Source organism: Rattus norvegicus, chromosome 15, assembly GCF_021556685.1.
Source record: "Rattus norvegicus strain SHRSP/BbbUtx chromosome 15, alternate assembly SHRSP_T2T, whole genome shotgun sequence".
Classification (NCBI taxonomy): domain Eukaryota; kingdom Metazoa; phylum Chordata; class Mammalia; order Rodentia; family Muridae; genus Rattus; species Rattus norvegicus.
In genome coordinates, this window is record NC_141548.1 from 37419521 (window position 1) to 37436904 (window position 17384).

Genomic DNA, 17384 nt, shown 5'->3' on the forward strand with positions numbered 1-17384 from the left:
TCCTATCCAGTTTTAGAAGTTTTAAATTTGTGTGCCAGGACCATAGATGAGTGTTCAGATGCCTGCCTAGCATGTGAGAGGCTCTGTGTTTGACTCAGGGCACTGCAAACAAAAGGAAAAAAGGGCAGGCAGCATACAGGAGGATTTGGGGTTTTCAGAATAGACTGTGGAACATGCATCTGAGAAACAATGACAGCAGGCTGGGGTGCAGTTCACAGCAGGGCACCTGCCTAGTGTGTCCAGGATTTAATCCCTGCACTGGAGGAAGGAAAGACTCAAATATGCATGCCTTGAGTCATGCTGTTCCTGATGGAATTTGAAAAGCTCCCTCCCGATTTGCAGAGATGTGGAGATGAACCCCAGGGGTTGGGGATGGGGGTATTGATCTAGACACAGTTCCTTCCTTCCAGTGACACACTGACAATCTTGGTGTGGCCTTCTGGAGCCTTTTCTCATGAAGGAGATGTGGTTATGTGGTTATGTTAACTGCTTATGGGTGTGAAAGGGGGATTCCAAAGTAAAACATGGTCCAGTCTTCTGCTTTAGCCAGACATTTATTTGAAATGGGTTTGTGCAGACATACACCAGTTAACAGGATTGGTCAAAGCTACTGGTCAATAAAACCGATGTACAAGAAGACATCCTTGGCATGGACTCCCTTCCAGGAGGGAGACTGACTTCATAACACCATACTGTTGTCATGTAAACAACCAGAGATTAACAGCACTGAAAGTCACTACACTCTCAGAGAGAGGGAACAAATATCTGCATGTATAATGGGAGCACTCACTCTTCTACTGGGAGCCAGCTTAACAAGGTCCAGCCAGCTTCCCCCTGCATGGCTAGATCAAGACCTGTCCTTGGTAAACAGCACTGGAACAGTCCCAGAATAGATGAGAGAGCACAGGGGGCACACAGCTTTGTTGACACCAGAGACACATCCTCACTGTGGGTCAGTGATAGGCAGGGTGTGGGTCTCTCCCCTGTGGCTGACCCTTGCTGTGCAAGCTGCATTGCTGTGGGGAGGGTGGCCCAGATAGAGGAGTCCTGGTGCTGCTCTGCTCTTGGCCATTGCAGGCAAGAAGGGAGGGGGAGCAGAGGCTGGGGCCTTACACAGAGTTTATGACTGGAAACCAGACAAGTCTTTACGAGCACAGGAATCTTTGTAATTACCATAGGATAACTGTCCATAGTTATAGGATATGCGGCTGGGATCTTGTTGGAAGGAGAGAAACTCCATGACCAGGCAGCTTTCCTCTTTTCCCTTCTTCTTTTTCTTTCTTTCTTAAAATGGCGTTTGCTCTTTGCCCTGTAAACGCATACCAAGCCACCTCTAGGAACACAGCTAACGCCAGTCCAACTCCATAGCTCTTTAGCTTCTCTCCTTCCTATTTCACACAGGAAATCAGAAAATCTTACCTGTACAAAGCTGTTATTTGTTTTATTTTACAGGACCTGGCTTGTGGCCCAGGCTGGCCTCCAACTCCTCATTTGCCTGCCTCAGCCTCTGGAGTGCTAAGATCACAGGCATGTACCACCAGGAAGGGCTCCAGGCTTTTGATAAACCCTCTTGACCCCTGCTTTCCAGGGCAGGATTGTTTGGGTAGGGATGCTATTTCAACTTTCTTCTTCCTATTTCTGCCATAAATCACAGCCACCTGACACTTTGTTCCTGATTTCTCAAACAAACGGGTCTCCTTCCTTTCTTGAGCCAGGTCAGAAGAAGTGCCTAGGGGCTAATCCTGTGAGCATGTTTTTCTTGGTCTGATGCCTGGGAGAGGGAGCAGAAAAGATATCTCAGAGGCAGAGAGAGCAGGAGCTTGTCCTCTGAAAAGGAGCCAGCCCAGGGTGGAAAAAGAATCGCTCCTTTGTCTCCTCTCCCTGGGGACTGTTGAGGTGTTCCTAAGGCCAGGCTGGGCTAGGCTGGGCTGAGGCTGGGCTGATCTCCCCGCTGTTTGCTCACAGCCTTGGTTTGCAGTTTCTGACCACTTGGATTTATGCTGCTTCCACACCCTTCTTTTCCCACCCAAGAAAATCACTCATCCTAGGGGGCTTTAAAAAAACAAAAACAAAACCGGGACACACACAGTCTGAGACTCAGCGTTCTGTGAAGCTCATGGGAAGGGAAAAAGTAGACATGGGGACTGAGGAAAACTGCATGAATGAAGGATGCCATACATTGTGTTGAGCACTGGTCTCCACAGTTCTCTTTTAGGGATACTTAGTAGTCCCCTGTGGGAATTGTGGGCCTGTATCTCTGCTACCTGTGGATTACCTTCTATTAAGGTTAGCCTGAGCTAATCTCCTCTACTGTCTGGATATAGATAAGAGCCTTGAAGCCAATGCAGAATTACCAACACAGCCAGTTGATGCACACACCCTTTATTTTGAAGGGACTTTATTTTAAAATTAAAAAATTATATTTAACTTTCCCATTGTTGTTACATTTGTCAATTTAAGCACATTAATGCAGAAAGTATGACGGGGCGGCCACATCTGTTCTGTTTGATCTTTGAAACAGAGCCTTCTTAGCCCAGGCTGGCCTAGAACTCACTGTGTAGCCAGGCTAATCTCTAATCCTGGCTCCTCAGCTTCTTGGGGGCTGGGATCACAGGTGTGCACCATCGCACCAGACCTTTTGGGTTGATCTATCTGATAAACCTATTTCTTTGCTAAGTTGTCACTTTAGGTCTGTTTGGCCAGTTTCCCTGTTCAGTTTTTAATGACCCCAGGAGATGAAGGCTACATTTCAAATGCTGAAATCACTCCTTGAATTACTTTGGGACAATGACTCTGGGTAGTAATTCAAATCCTAGTTGAACTGTGCAGCCCGTTCACAAATTCCAGACAAAGAGCGACTCATCCAACGACACTGTCGCTGACTCTCGACTTGCCGGCTTAAGGCAGAATCCCAGGACAAGAATAGCTGATAGAAATTATCTTCCTTATGACTCAAAAGAAAAGCTCATTATTATAACAAGTGAGAGATTATGATGATAGCTTTCTTTATTTAAAAAGCTGAGCGGACAGCCTACATAGCCATTTACACTGTCAGATTCTCAGTACCTAATTCCGCTTTAAAAACAAAAACAAAAACAGATCGTTCACTGATTGGGAACAAAAGTAGCACAACTCGAACACTAGGCTAGCATTTACAAGGCCCTGAGTTCCAACAAAACCAAACATACAATAAAACAAAGAAGCAAAGAGCATCAAATGTTTTACGGGCAACCTCAGTAAACGGTGAGTTCAAAGCCAGTCTGGACTACATAAGAATTTGTCTCAAGACAACAACAAAAATCATTCATTGCTTCTTGATTGGTCATTATTGATTTTCTGTGTGGATACCTGAAGGCTTGTCAGAGAAAAGAAAATGCTCAGCTAGCATCTGCCGAACCCCAGGGACATTGTCTAGCGCATTTCTTTACAAATGTTGAAGAAGCTGTGTCTCCTTCACCGGAGCACAGTTATCTACCCCGCTCTTTGTCTTTGTGTTTGCGTGAGTGTTGAGAGATGGGAAAAATAATACTGATCTAGAAATCTGGACTGTTCTGCACTGATAGAGCGGAGACAGCTGCTTCCAGGAGCATCACACAGAGGACCCCACCCTGCTAGGTGGTGCTAATCCAGGCTGCCCTGTAGAAACAGCCAGGGTATTGCCTCCTCAGATAGTGTGTGCTGTCTACGCTGCTGCCCTCCCTGTGGGTGTGGGGAGCGTGGCAGAATCCAGAACTAAGTTAAAAGGATACTGGCTGCACTGTTTACAGTTTTAAGAACAGCATCTAGCCAGACATGAGAGCCTTCTGTGAGCAGACTTAGCCCTAAACCCAGTTTAGCTCCACCCAGAGCTGGAGTGCTAACCAAATCTGACCTGCCAGCGCAAGGGTCACAGACTATTTGACAGGAGTGACATGTCCCACATGACATTTCCCCCGAGCTGACAGTCAGTGTGTGCAGCCTCGTCCAGTCCATTCTGTTCCCTAGGGAGAGGTTGTATGTGAGACATTCTGACCTCAATTTAAAGACGGGACAAATGACACGGCTCCCCTGTGGGCCCTGCATAAATAGTACACATCGCACACCATGACAGCTGCCTTGCCTAGAAACCCAATTTAGTCATTTGGCTAGGAAAAAGCTTAATCAGGAGAGGAAAAAAAAATAGAAAACCATCCCTCCCAGAAATGTTTTCTCCTGCCTGTATACCTCATTATTACAGGCTGTTTAGTCTACTTCTCAAAAGAAGAAAATAGGCTCTGGGAAAGCGCACACTATAAAGTCAAAAGACAAGAACACAAGGGGAAACCCCCAAACAAATGCTTTGCATTTGCTAACCTGATTCAGGGTCTCAAGAGAGGACTAGGTGTCCGACAAAAAGCTCAATTTTAATTCAATCTTTCCGTACTGATTTAGCTCCCAGATGAGTATGGAGTGGGGCCTTTGAGCTCTCTCTTCCTCTCCTGAACATGGCAGCCTCAGCCAAAAAGAAGATCAAGAAGGGGGAGATCACCTCGCAAACAGGTCTCATGGTTGGAGATGGGGGGAGAGAGCTAGGCTGATTGAACAGATGATCTGGCACAGTAATGATGACATGTGTCTAGGGAGCCTCTGATAGATCGTCCCATTCTCCCACAGCTCCATGGGCTGCTGAGGAACTAAATATCAACTGGAGTTGTCTGTCCAAATCCTCACCCTACCCTGTTTTCTTAGGGACCCTGCCCTATGACCGGACCGAAGACTATTAAAGAATTCTTAGAGGATGAGGTTACCAATGCTGTATGCTTGCCAAGTGATCCCAACAATCTAGACAGGTTGGAAGGCTTGGCTATGGAGAATTAGAGGACTGGAGTGCTCTGATCAGTGCCCTGCAGACCAGCAAGGACCCTCTAGGTAATGCGCATTTGAGTGGAAGTCACTGACCCAGCACTGGGTAAAGACTGGGTGGTCGTTGTTCTGGTCAAGATAGAAATGGAGATTGGAACAAAACAGATACAGACAGGAGGATCTGTCCAGACACAGACAGCTTTGAGGACTACCCTCCTCGAGACTTGATGTTAGTTTCAGAGAAAAGTATCGAGATCGGTAGAGTTCCAAGCAGGATCAGGAGAGCTTTCGGGTGGGTGTGCTGAGATATGGATCACTATGGGTGACAGGATAGCTACGACAACAGAGACGGCAGAGACTCTGAGTGTGTGACTCCAGGATAGGCAGTGGCAGAAGAGCATTTGGTAGTGGTACGGGAGGGATGATGACTACAGATGAGGTGAGGACCACTAGGAAGACAGTTATGACAGATGGGGTGGTTGATTGGTCTTGGAACACCAGAAATGTTTACTCGCAGGATGATTATAGGTGTGATAACAAAGGTTCTCCACCACCCACCAAAAAAAAAAAAAAAAAGCAAAGCCTCAGAGTACTCCTAAGTAAGATGATTCCTCCGATGGCACCTCCCAGTCCAATCGGGAGTCGAGCAGCATCTTTCTATCTTTGGAGGGGCAAAGCCTGTTGACACAGCTGCTAGAGAAACAGAAGTAGAAGAGTGGCTTAGAGGGAGCAGGGAAGTTGCAGCATCAGCTGGACCATCCAGAACCAGACGGCCAATCCCAGCAGAGACACCTAAGATGGCCGAGTGAACTCAGGAAAGAACCGGTGAAGACAGGAAGGGAGTCATCACAGACTGGGGCCTCAGCCACATGGGGCAGACTCAAAGGAGAGGGAGCGGAGGAGAGAGAGAGAGAGAGCGAGAAATCTCTAGAAAATGAAGCACTTCATAAAGAAGACTGTTTCTCTCCGACCTCTAAGCCTTGTAAACCCGATCAGCCTCTAAGGGTAATGCCAGCCCCTCCACCAAAGAAGAATGTGAGGGGGAGCAACGCTGCACCCCTCCTGCTGGATCTCAGAGCTCGGACATAGGGCAGCAGTCCCCTACACGTGACGGGGAGTAGTTCTGGCTCTGCCCTCTGAGGAAGGAGAAGAAAGGAAGGGAAAACAAAGATGGAATGATTGTCCCAAAAGAACATCTCTGGCTGTGGTCCTGTAGATGGAGGGAACAAAGGCCACCAGAAGGAATTGGATAGGAAAGACAGCAAAAAGGATCAAGACTCCAGATCTGTACCTGGGCCAAACAATCCAAGGAGAACCCAGCCTCCAAATTCAGTTCTGCAAGCACACACACTGCTGTCAACATGGACGGTGACGATGAGGAGAAAGTGGGAGACAGCCATACTAAGTCGACCCCCATATCCTGTAACCTCTTCTAGTCTATCCTCAAACATCTTAGAGTCCATCAAACTACTCATGCGTATCCTGACTTTGTCCCGTCTAAACACTGAACTTTTGAATAGATCCACATTCTTTCAAAGCCTTGTCACTTTGTCCTTGTCACTTTGTCCATCTCATGCTCTTAATGACACTGTTAACCTCCCAAAGGTAGTCTTTAAGTCACACACCTGTCCTCAAAGACATTTTATCTGGGACACCACAAGCTGTGGCCTTTGGAATCTACTTTTCTCAAACAAACCAGCACTCCTGCACTCCCTGTCCCACCACTGTGGGTTCCTGCTATTGTCACCCCTTGGAGAACAGAGTAATTCAAATGATGGACTTGGGTGGTGGATAGGGGTGCAAAGTGAGCAAAGTTGAGTTGGAGGTCTTCTGCCTTGATTGGGGTGTTTTAAGGTTTCTGTAAATTTCCTTCACTGGAACCCCATGCTGGTGCATGGGTTGACTTACTCTGTGTGGCTTTCTGCTTAGGAGGGTGGGTTTCTTAACTTCCCTTGAGAATAAAGAATAATGCAAAGAACTATTGAAGAGAGTCCTGGCTTCTCCTGGAATATAGGACCCTGACCTGTCTATTTTGATATGCACCACTGTAGGGGTCAGTTCCAAAGATGGCAAGTTTTCCTGTTGCAGGAAGTCAGGGTGCCTGCAGTTAAACAATACCTTAGTCTTAGTGTGCAAGCCTTGGTACAGCGTGCTGCAGCCGTGGGCACAGCAAATTGCTTATCCAGTGGACTTGATTGGCCAATAGCTAGGAAGTAGGCTTTTTAGAGAGATACCCATAGTTGAATGAGTCTTTAAAAACCATTGGTTGTAGACACTTTCCCTTGCCAAAAGAAGGCTGTTGTAGCCTCATCTCCTACTTTGATCTCTGTTAAATAAAAGCAGTGATGACTTATGTCCTGCTCCTGAATACATGTAGAATTTGTGCAAAAAAATTTCTATGAAAATGATCTGTAATCGGTAGACATTATTTTGGAGATGTCTTGAGATGTAAAATCCCATCATTTGGGTTAAGGGTTTTGGGTTTTTTTTTCTTCCAAATCCAGTCTTTAAAGTTGAAAAAAAAAAAAAAAGACAAGAAGGAGGGGAGTGGGGTGGGGGTGCGGATGTGGAAAGCCTAGAAGCATTCAGTTGACTTTCTTTTCCTCCCCACAGTTCTGCCCCAGCCTCTCTGGGATGCAATTCAGATGTCCACCATGGCTGGCCTGCTGATTTGAGGCACACTTCCTGTTATTTCTCCCGTGTGGTATAATCTGTCAGGATTCCAGCTTGTGGGGCACACTAGATTTTCTTACTTGCCTCAGGGAGCAAAGAGAGGTCACTTCCAAGATTCTTGTTAATTGTACCACCCTGCCCCCTTTCAAGCCATCTCAGTAACCTGGTCACTTCCCAAGTGAGAGTCAGTTTTCTTACTGAATACAAATCATATCCAAGGTTTTCCAGTACCCGTCCGTCCTCAGTGTTGCAAAAGTAACGGGTCAGGAAGTGAAGTACAGAGGCCTCTCCTTTCCTGAGTGCAGCACCGTGCGCTGCTTAGCCATCTCCATGCTTCTTTAGTTTCTAAGCTCGCACAGCATCCTGGTGGTACTGGGTACCATGTTACCAGTAACAGGTACCTAGGGTATTCACCTTAAGCTGTCCAAAAATCTGGGGTTTTAGAGTTTGGTAGCCAAAGTAAAGGGAAGAAAGGGTGCTGCCAAGACTATGTTTTCTGAGCGCCCCCCCCCCCCATTCTCACAAACAGGCTTGGGGCCCCCAGGCTCTGTTCCGACTCAGAGTAGGCACCTGCAGTGGATGAAGCTTCCCTTCCTTGTTTAGGAGCCTAAGCTGCTGTTCAGAGAGGAAGCTTCCCTTCCTTGTTTAGGAGCTGGAGCTGGAGGCTTCCCTTCCTTGTTTAGGAGCCTAAGCCACTGTTCAGAGAGGACCTTGGGTCTGAAACTTGTTGGATACAGAAAAGGAGCCCATATCCGGGAGGCTGAAGAACTGCTGAGAGTTTGGGGCCAGCCTGGACTACTGAGTGAATTCGAGGTTAGATTGGCACACAGTGCAAGACTATGGTTCAAGAAAATCAACCGACACTCCCCCAACCCCAAATCTGTGAGACAAGGTCTTCTACAGTGTACCTGGGCTGGTCACAACTGTCTGTCAAGAGTAGGGTATGAGAAGTGCCATAGAGACCTGGTAAAAATGTCCTCTGTGTCTGCCTCCTGAGTCTCGTGTCCTTTGTCACCTTCCGGGGAGATCTGGGGGCTCCCCTTCCTCCCCACTCTCTGCCCTGTGCTATCTCCTTGGCTCACCCTGATTCTAGCATCTCAGAGGGGCAGCTTTGTTCTTTCCGTGCACAGACACCATTACAAACTCACTTCCAAACTGTGGAAAGTCTAGAATGTGCTCTGCGTCTCCAGGAAGCAGATGCTGGGTCTGAGGGGCCACCGGAGGCTACGGAAATGGTGTGCAGAGCCTGCTACCCTCACCCACAGGATCGGGAAAAGGATAGCTAAGCAAGGCTTGATATGCAGCAGACACTTTCCTTCAGGTATGGAATTATTGGGCAGCGGTTGGGCGGCGCAGGATTGGGCGGGGCTAGGCAATACGAAAGATTTCCGATATCCACATCTGAATGTACAGAGGAACAAAGACACACAGAACCTGAATGGGTGGCTCTCAGCTGTGAGGCACCGCACCTGGGGACAGCTGTGCAGGTTCAAGGACAACAGCCCAGGGTAGCAATGGTGACTGAAGGCCCGCACCTAAAATAGGAACACAAGGCATGGGACGCTGGCTGGTTGCCTTGCCGAGGCTGCGGCTGAAAGAGGCAAAGAAATGTTCTCAGGTTTATCCCTCAACCGTAAGTTCTTCTGATTTCGCTGCAATCAAGAAGTTTATGCCAACTTCAGACAAACAAAACAGGAATCAAAGTGAGCCAGCAATCTGCAGAAAGCGAGACTTGTATGATCTGTGCATGCACCAAACAGGAAGTAAGTGTACCCTGTTCCAATTACACAGGACTGGTCTCTTGTAATGTAATGCCCCTTTCCTCTCTCCCAGAACCACTGGTATTGATGTTTAAGCATTGGTGAAGCATAGTTTTTAATTTCACACCTCACAAAGCCCAGCTGAATGCTTCATAACAAGGTAAACAGATGTTGGGCCAAGCGCTGCAGACAAGCTGGGAGAATGGCTTCCCTTGACGCCTATGCCCTGGGACCGCACAGGGACAGAGAGCTGCTAACAAACTGGTCGGCTAAGGCCACAGAAATGTGTTTTCTGGTGTCCAGCTGCTGGCGCCAGTCTTTCCTGACAAAACCGTTAACATTGCGTGCAACAAACCGAATCTCTTTCCTTGGAGCCATCAGGAAACTCTGACTCTTACTTCTTCCTTGACTTCTCTTTGGTGGTGTCATAACAACGGACTACTTCCTCCTGTGTAACACACCCATGTTCTTCTTGAGAAAAGGCATACCCATCTGCGGAAACACACAGGAAGAAGCGTTAGCAGGAAGATGGGGGAATATTCCAGACTAAGGACAAACTGCTTTCCTGGATGACCCCATTGAACTGTGTGGTCATGGGACTTTCTTAGCTTTGGATACAGAGACCTGAGATGAAGAGATCTTCATGAGCAAAAGGGATGGGGCAGGGGGCTGACCAAACTGGGATGGAAATGGTTCAGAGTGGAAGGAGTTTGCTTTCTGCGGCTGTAGCAAAAATACCATGGACTAGGTGAAGTATGGACTTGAAGTCTGGTTTACAGTTCTGGAGGCTGGAAGTCCAATATCAAGAGGCCTCAGGAGGACTTCTTTACTGCAACATAACATGGCAGGACAGCACCCCGCTCCTGGGTGACATTAATTCATTGGCCTTTGGAATAGAGCTCATGTGACTCTGTCACTCTTAAAGTGTCTCCCTCAATTCCGTCACCAAAGCAATCTCATGCCCACATGTGTTACAGAGAACATTCAAGTCACAGCAGTGTTTTCTAATTCTTGGGGGCTCAGTGTGGAAAACACAAACATGGGCTAGTGGGCCGTGATCCCACTATCCTACCAATGATCAAGAGGAAATGTCCTGACCGCCTAATGGTTTTTATGAGGCCATAAACACGTCAGGAAAACATCCCTAATAGAGAAGCCAGCAAAGCACACAGTTTATAAAGAGTTCCAGTTTGTGAACTGGACTGGTTCTGGCTGGTAAGTAAATGAAGTGGCTTTGTTTCTGCGTGAACAAGGAGAAGCACCTGAGAAGGCAGACTCAGTGTATGGTGCCATGACTACAGATGGCCAAGCTGCACAGGGTTATAACAAAATCAGGACCAATAGTTCTACACCCTGCATGGTGATGGCTCGAGGACTCTGTCCATTGACACATGACACTATGCTTCCACCTCACAGCTGAGGAAAGTAAGCCCCAGAGCCTAGTTTACTTGTCTAAGGTTACAGACCGAGTGAGTGGCAGAGCTGGGAAGAAGAGCTGGGCAGTGTGACCTGCTCTCTTATGACAATTCCTGCTGTGGCAGAGACTGACGTCCCATTGCACAGTTAGATGTCCTGGCTGGAAGACAGCACAGTCAAACCTGATGGTTGTAAGGCACCCTCTCCTCCAATCTGTGCTTTATCAATGGAGCTATCTGATCACTGGCACAGTAGTTTTAAACATTTTTCTTTGTTATCGTGTAGGGGATAGAACCCAGGGTTTCTTGCATCCTAAGTAACTGCTCTGTCATAACTCCCCTCTCTACCTTTCTGGCACATTCTCTAAAAGGGGAAAGGGAAATCAGAAAGCGTGGGCAGCTGTCAATCTGCTATTGGGTTGCTAATGTTTTCAGATGTTTGACAGAGAGTAAAGTCTAGTCTGCGGGGTGTGAAGACACAGTCACAAGCAGGACGGGCTGGCAGAGACTGTGAGGAAGACTCCATGTCCTCAGGCTGGCTTCCTTTCCTTCAGGAGGGTAAGCCTGCCAGCTATTGCCCAGAAAGCCTGAGGGCTTAGGTGGGCACCAATGATTCCAATGCAGAATGGGCTGGGGATTCCCTGGGACACTTGGTGTGGGCAGAGGGAGAAGATTGCAGAGCAGGCAGTCACGGGAGGCAGGAGGGTGTCTGAGAGACAGAGCAGTGAAGGCGGGAAGGTCACACCAGTGTGAGCACAGATGACAAGCAACCCACCTACACCTGACTGCTGCCCATTCCCAACAAACAGGAAACCTCACACACACAACAGGAAGCCTGGCCATGTGGGAAAGCAGCTCCCCATGCAGCATTGGTCCCCCATAGCCAGGCAAAAGCCAGCAGTGGACTGGGGAGAGGGCTCAGTCTGGGCTTGATGTACAAGTTGGGGAAATGACTTTGATCCCTGAAACCCCCCTAAAGGTGGAAGGAGAGACTGACTCCACAGAGTTGACCTACATACGCCTGGTACCCCTTCCCCCAAAAGTGGGGTGGGTCCTTGAATAGAGGCAGAAGCCGGGCTGCATGGGAAGTTGCAGTGAAACCACACCCTCCCCATAGGCCCTGGGGACAGGGGCTTCCTTATGGCGCTGTCCACATAAGCAGGTGGTCTTGCTCCACACATCCCACTTCCACAAGGTCAGGAGCAAAGGCTGTGTTTCACCTCTGTTTCCAAAGATCTTCTAGAAATACTTGGGCCAAGCCCTGCTGGAGCTTCCTGGGAATAGGAGGAGCTGCTCCTCCCTTTGCCTCCTCTGTTCAGGTCCCTGCCCTGACCACACAAGGTGTGCTTTGTGACACATTCTTACTGCAGTCCAAGAGGATGGCCTTTCCTTGGAACTATTCAAAGCAAAATCAAAGAAAACCAGCATCTTGGTAGCAAGGCTGCTCACCACCGCTAAAGTTGACAATGTTCATTCTCTAGTCTTCTAATGAGGAGTGTTTTGCGTGTCCTTGAGGGTCATCAGTCCCAGCAGCTGCCCCCGGATGGGATGTTCTGCTGGAATGATGCCTCTGGCTTGCCCTGTGGCTGTGGCTGCTTCGACCCAGGAGCAGAGACTCTTCAATATGAAGGAAGTCATTGTGATCAAGGGCAGGCCTCCCAGATATTTTCTAGAAATATTTTTGAGGTAAGAGAGGAGAGGACCAGTGGGTTCTCTCTGAGAACATGGCATTGTCAGTCGGCTGGGCATCTATCTTGGGTGGTGACCAGATGGATGGAGTACCAGGGTCACAAAAGGGAACCTCTCGTCGTTGCTTGGCCATTGCTAGGTTTTGTAACTTTGAATTGATGACGCTCTCTGGGTTTGGGCTTGCTTCTATGTAAGATAAAAGGGCCTGGGACAAGGCATGCCCTACCTCTAACAGCCCCAGCTCTTCTGAGGGCTGCAGGATGCATCTGAGGCTGACCACACCAAAGCTGCAGTCATGTCCTGGCCTGATTCATGCTAGTTCACTCTGCATGGAGGGGGAGGCCTCTGCATAAAAGCCATAAAGGAGTCTGTCCCAACTGTCAGTCCAGTTTGAAAAATTGCTAATCCTTTTAGGCCTTTTTATGCATACCTGTGTGCGTGTGTGCATGCATGTGTGTGTGAATGAATGTGAATGAATGTAAACACAAGTAAATGAATGGTAAAGACTAGTTAGGAGTATCCTCTTGGACATCTAACTGGAAGAGCCTTCATCTAATGGCTACATGGGGTACTGTGGGCTGGCAAGGGGCTGCCTCAGTAACTCTGGGTGAAGGTTTCTAGGCTTCTCATCAGAGAGGTAGGCACTCACTCTCATCCTGACCTGTTCTCAGGTGAGCAGAGCAAGACTGAAGGCCGCTCTTGAGGCAGAAGCATGGCAAGTTCAAAGCCAGATGGGCAACAGTTGAGAACCTGTCTCAGCAGTCTCCCCGCCTGGCTGACCTCCTGACTCAGTCTCCCCACCTGGCTGCACGCGTCCTTCCCGTGATTATTCTCAGACAGGCATTCGGGAAGCAGCGTGGTCCACGGTGTGAACACAGCCATCCTAAAGGCTTTATACACTTCATGTGATGGTGTGTAAGGATGTCATATAATTGTATTTTCTTTTTCCAGAGGAAAAATGTAGAAACTTCGAGAAATACATACACTGTCTAGGGTTGCTCACCTAATTGAATAGTAAACACAATACCTAGCACTTACTGAACTTTTTAGGTCCAACAGTCTTCTAGACCAATATATATATAATCTTTAATGTATATTATATTTAATATATGATACATTATATAGCATATAATATTTAATATGGTGCACCTTATATATTTAATATAGTGTATATTATATACTATATTAAATATAATATATATAATATCTCATTTTGCCCTCTTAACAACCCTGTCTGGGTTTTTACAGTGTTCCCATTTTACAGATGTTGACACAGGCTAGGAATCCAGCAGTGTGAGTCCAGAGGGGGCCCCTGCAGTGTGAGTCCAGAGGGGGCCCCTGCAGTGTGAGTCCAGAGGGGACCCCTGCAGTGTGAATCCAGAGGGGTGCCCTGCAGTGTGAGTCTAGAGAGGGCCCCTGCAGTGTGAATCAGGAGGTTCCCTGCAGTGTGAGTCTAGAGAGGGCCCCTGCAGTGTAAGTCCAGAGGGGTCCCTGCAGTGTGAGTCTAGAGGGGTCCCCTGCAGTGTGAATCCAGAGGGGGCTCCTGCAGTGTGAGTCCAGAGGGGTGCCCTGAAGTGAGTCTACAGGGTTTCCTGTAGTGTGAGTCTAGAGGGGTGCCCTGCAGACTGCTTTCTTTGGAGGATCCCATCAAACCTCATACCTTGACCTCCACCTTAGGTCAGAGACTATGGCTGTGACTTAGATCCCTTGGTGGTGACCTAAAAGCCACAGCATAGCACTACAACCTGTCGCATACGGATGCTCTCTGTTTGGGCTTCTAATTCTGTGCCCTCCTGGATGTGCGACACCCCTCCTAGGGGCATCAGGAAATAGGGTAAAGGAGAGAGGAGTGGGGTGCTGACAGGTGACAGTTCCACTGAGAAGGTCCCTGCTGACAGGCAGAGAGCTCAGCTGAACTGTCTAGTGGGTGCACCATTAGTACCTGTTCATGGTGATCACCCACCTTCAACTTTCAGAAAGTAAAAGTGCTCATCCTTCCAGGTACGGCAGCCGTCCCTGGCCTGGCTGTCCCACTCACCCTGCAGCTGGTCGCCCATTGCTACCCACTGTCACTTACGGCTGACACACTGCTGGATGGAGCCTGTTCGGAAGAGGGTGGGGGGTGTCTTCCTGCCGAGTCTCTTGATCAGACGATCGCGCTCGTTCATCCTGCAAGCGAGCAGAGAGGGTCAGGACCCAGGTCACCCCAACACCTCGCTGAGGGGTCCAGACAGCTTCAGACTAAGAGAAGCCTCCTGTGTCTAGGTTTGTTGTTCCTCCCAGAGGCATCAGGTGATACAGGAAGATTTATCTCTGTCTCCCAAATCCAGACTAGGATTACTCTTGGAGACTGGACCTGTACAGAGGGTACAATGGCATACAGATGGGCCCTGATCCTTATGAAGAAAGGTGATCAGGACTAAGGCACACACAGAGGGAAGTCCATGTAGCCACCCAGATAGAAGGCACAGAGATACCGCAGCCACCTGTGTACTTTTCCGCTTAGATTTGCATCTCCGTAGTGGAGGGGCACCAGTCCTCACTGCAGGTAGGTGGGCACACTTGGTTGGGGCAGCAGGCAAGTCCACCACCCCCATTGTTGTTTGCAGAATAACGGATGATGATAACAGCCCCTTCTTGTACCCAAAATACCAATAACGAAGACTAGAACTGACTTCATTAAAACTAAGACCTTTAAACTGGGCACCTGTAATTCTAGCTCCTCGGGCTGAGACCCAAGTATCACTTCTGCCCCAGGGATTTGAGGCCATTGTGGGCAAAACAGCCTGCATAGCAAGATCCAATCTAAACCAAACCAAATTCCAAAACCAAGTGGGGCTGGGGAGATGGCTCAGTGGTCAAGAGCATCCCGTGCCCTTGCAGAGGCCAAGAGATCAGTTCATTCATTCAGGTCCTTTCCTAAGGTTCAGTTGTGTTGTTTATCTTTCTGCTGTTCATTCATAGGGATTTCTTATGTATTCTAGATGCTAGGTCACGTGATGGTTCATAAGCATCTATAACTACAGTTCCAAGGGAACTGATACCTTCGTCTGCCCTTGGGCACCATGCATACATGTGCCACACATACAGCTCAAATACTCGCATATGAGATTTTAAAAATCTAAAAAAAAAGACCCAAAAAACCCAAAACCTTAAAATACATCAAAGGACATTAAAAAAGAGCAAGAGGCAAAATGGGAGAAACATTTGCTAATCAATTATATCTGTTAAGGAGGACCTGGTACCCAGAATACACAAGGAGCCCCTACGCATGAACAGCAAACAGATAAACAAGACAACTGGAAACATGAACAAAGGACTTGGGTGCATTTTTGTACAATGAAGAAGCGCACTGGTCAGCATGTACATGCAAAGGTTTCCAACATATTCATGACTAATCACACCATTATGAGCCAGACTTCACACCCACGAGGACGGCAATAAAAACTTTAAGAAAGAGACAAGGGTTGGGGAAAGTGTGGAGAAACTGGAACCCTCTTCTACCACTGATGGGACTACAAGATGGTAAAACCACGGCTCCCCCGCCAGAGAGTCAGCTGAATCAACAATGTCACCTAGACAGCCTGCTACCAGATAGAGGAATTCAGCCATGATTCATGATACACACACACATCCTTCAAAAACTTACCCAGTCCCAAAGGCCAGGCATGAGTATATAAAATTTCCAGAGTAGGCAAATGTGTGGAGACAGGAAACTGCGGATGGCAGGGAAGAGGTGCAAGAGCAGAGGGAAGGGTGACTGTTTAAAGCATGGCAGGTTCCCCTTAGGGAGACAGGGTCTGAGACGCCGGCAGGGTTCATAACGGTGTGAATGCAAACGCCACCCAGCTGTAGACTTTAAAATGGCAACTTCTATGTCGTATACATTTTATCACAACTGAAAACAGCAAGATTCAATTTTAAAAAGGAAGAAACAGGTCTTGATTCAAGACCAACTCCATCCCATCCCCCAAACTGCTGGCATGTTTGCAGCTCGTTGCTTCAGCCTTGTGGGGGTGTTGAAGTAAAGTGCTGTCTTGATTATGCTCCCCTACCCGATGTGCTGGCACAAACAGGTATGCTAGCTGGGATCGGCTGGTATGGAAGGTGTTGGGTAAACATGAACTCAGCCTAGCTAGGAGTTACGTGAGGTCTTGGTGCCTCCCCCAATAATGGCTTTGAAACCAAAGCTCCAGCAAGTCCTCACAAACGGGCCCTTTTTAGAAGCTGGCATAACTTGGAGGAGGTGTTATGTTTCTATCCTGGAAATTAAGCAGTGGGAGGAAGGAGGGGAATACTGGGAAGGACTGTGCCTGGGAAAAAAACAAGTTCTCATGTCTACATTTCTGCTAGGAAGCGCTTTTCCTCCCCCCAAAAGATTCACACAAGACTAGAAATCACCTAGGCACAGGAGAATGATGCATCCAGTGACTACTGACTTGTCTTCTCCTCCCTGCAGCAGATCCCACAGCTGCTGAGGAGATTTGAAGAAGATGCCAGAACAAAATCCAAACAGATAGCAGCTGTAGAAGCTTATCTCTATTTTAACTGCTGGGCCTCCTTGAAAGCATAGCTGTACAGCGCTTGCCTAACAGGTTAAAGGCCCTGGGTTCACCACCACCACCCCCAAAACCAAGAAGCAACAAGAACAAAACAGAGGACTGTGATAAACCCTTCCCTTTAGGCAGAGCCAGACACCTACCAACTCAGAAGGCGCTGGAGGTCTCATGTGCCTCACATGACAGCTGTTCTTGGTTGTCAACTCGACTACATCTGAAGTGAACTAAAACCCCCAAATGGGGGGCAGAGCACACCTGGGAGGGGTTTTTGCTGAATTTGAAGTGGGAAGATCCACTTCTAATGTGGATTTTTGAGGTAGGAAGACATATCTTTAATCCAGATTTTTTTGAGGTGGGAAGACACACCTTTAGTTTAGGTCTTTAATCCAGATCTACTCTGGATCACGTCCTCTGCTAGTAACCTATATAAGGATATAGACAAGGAAAGCCTTTGCCCTTTGCAGGCT

General features: G+C 48.0%; 1 protein-coding gene and 1 pseudogene across 5 annotated transcripts in view; one reads left to right on the forward strand and one right to left on the reverse strand.

Annotated features, from left to right (window-relative positions):
- Nucleotides 1-535: 535 nt before the first annotated feature.
- Atp8a2 (ATPase phospholipid transporting 8A2) overlaps nt 536-17384 on the reverse strand; it is a 528141-nt gene continuing 511292 nt past the window's right edge. For 4 of the 5 annotated variants that reach the window (XM_087586606.1, XM_087586607.1, XM_087586608.1 and 1 more), the window contains 2 exons: nt 14436-14527; nt 536-9746 (listed from right to left, as the gene is read on the reverse strand). In XM_087586606.1, coding sequence (XP_087442732.1) covers nt 9649-9746; nt 14436-14527 — 190 coding nt within the window. In that variant the 3' untranslated portion in view covers nt 536-9648. 5 annotated transcript variants of the gene reach the window in all.
- On the forward strand, nt 4464-6257 carry Eif4b-ps1 (eukaryotic translation initiation factor 4B, pseudogene 1; annotated as a pseudogene).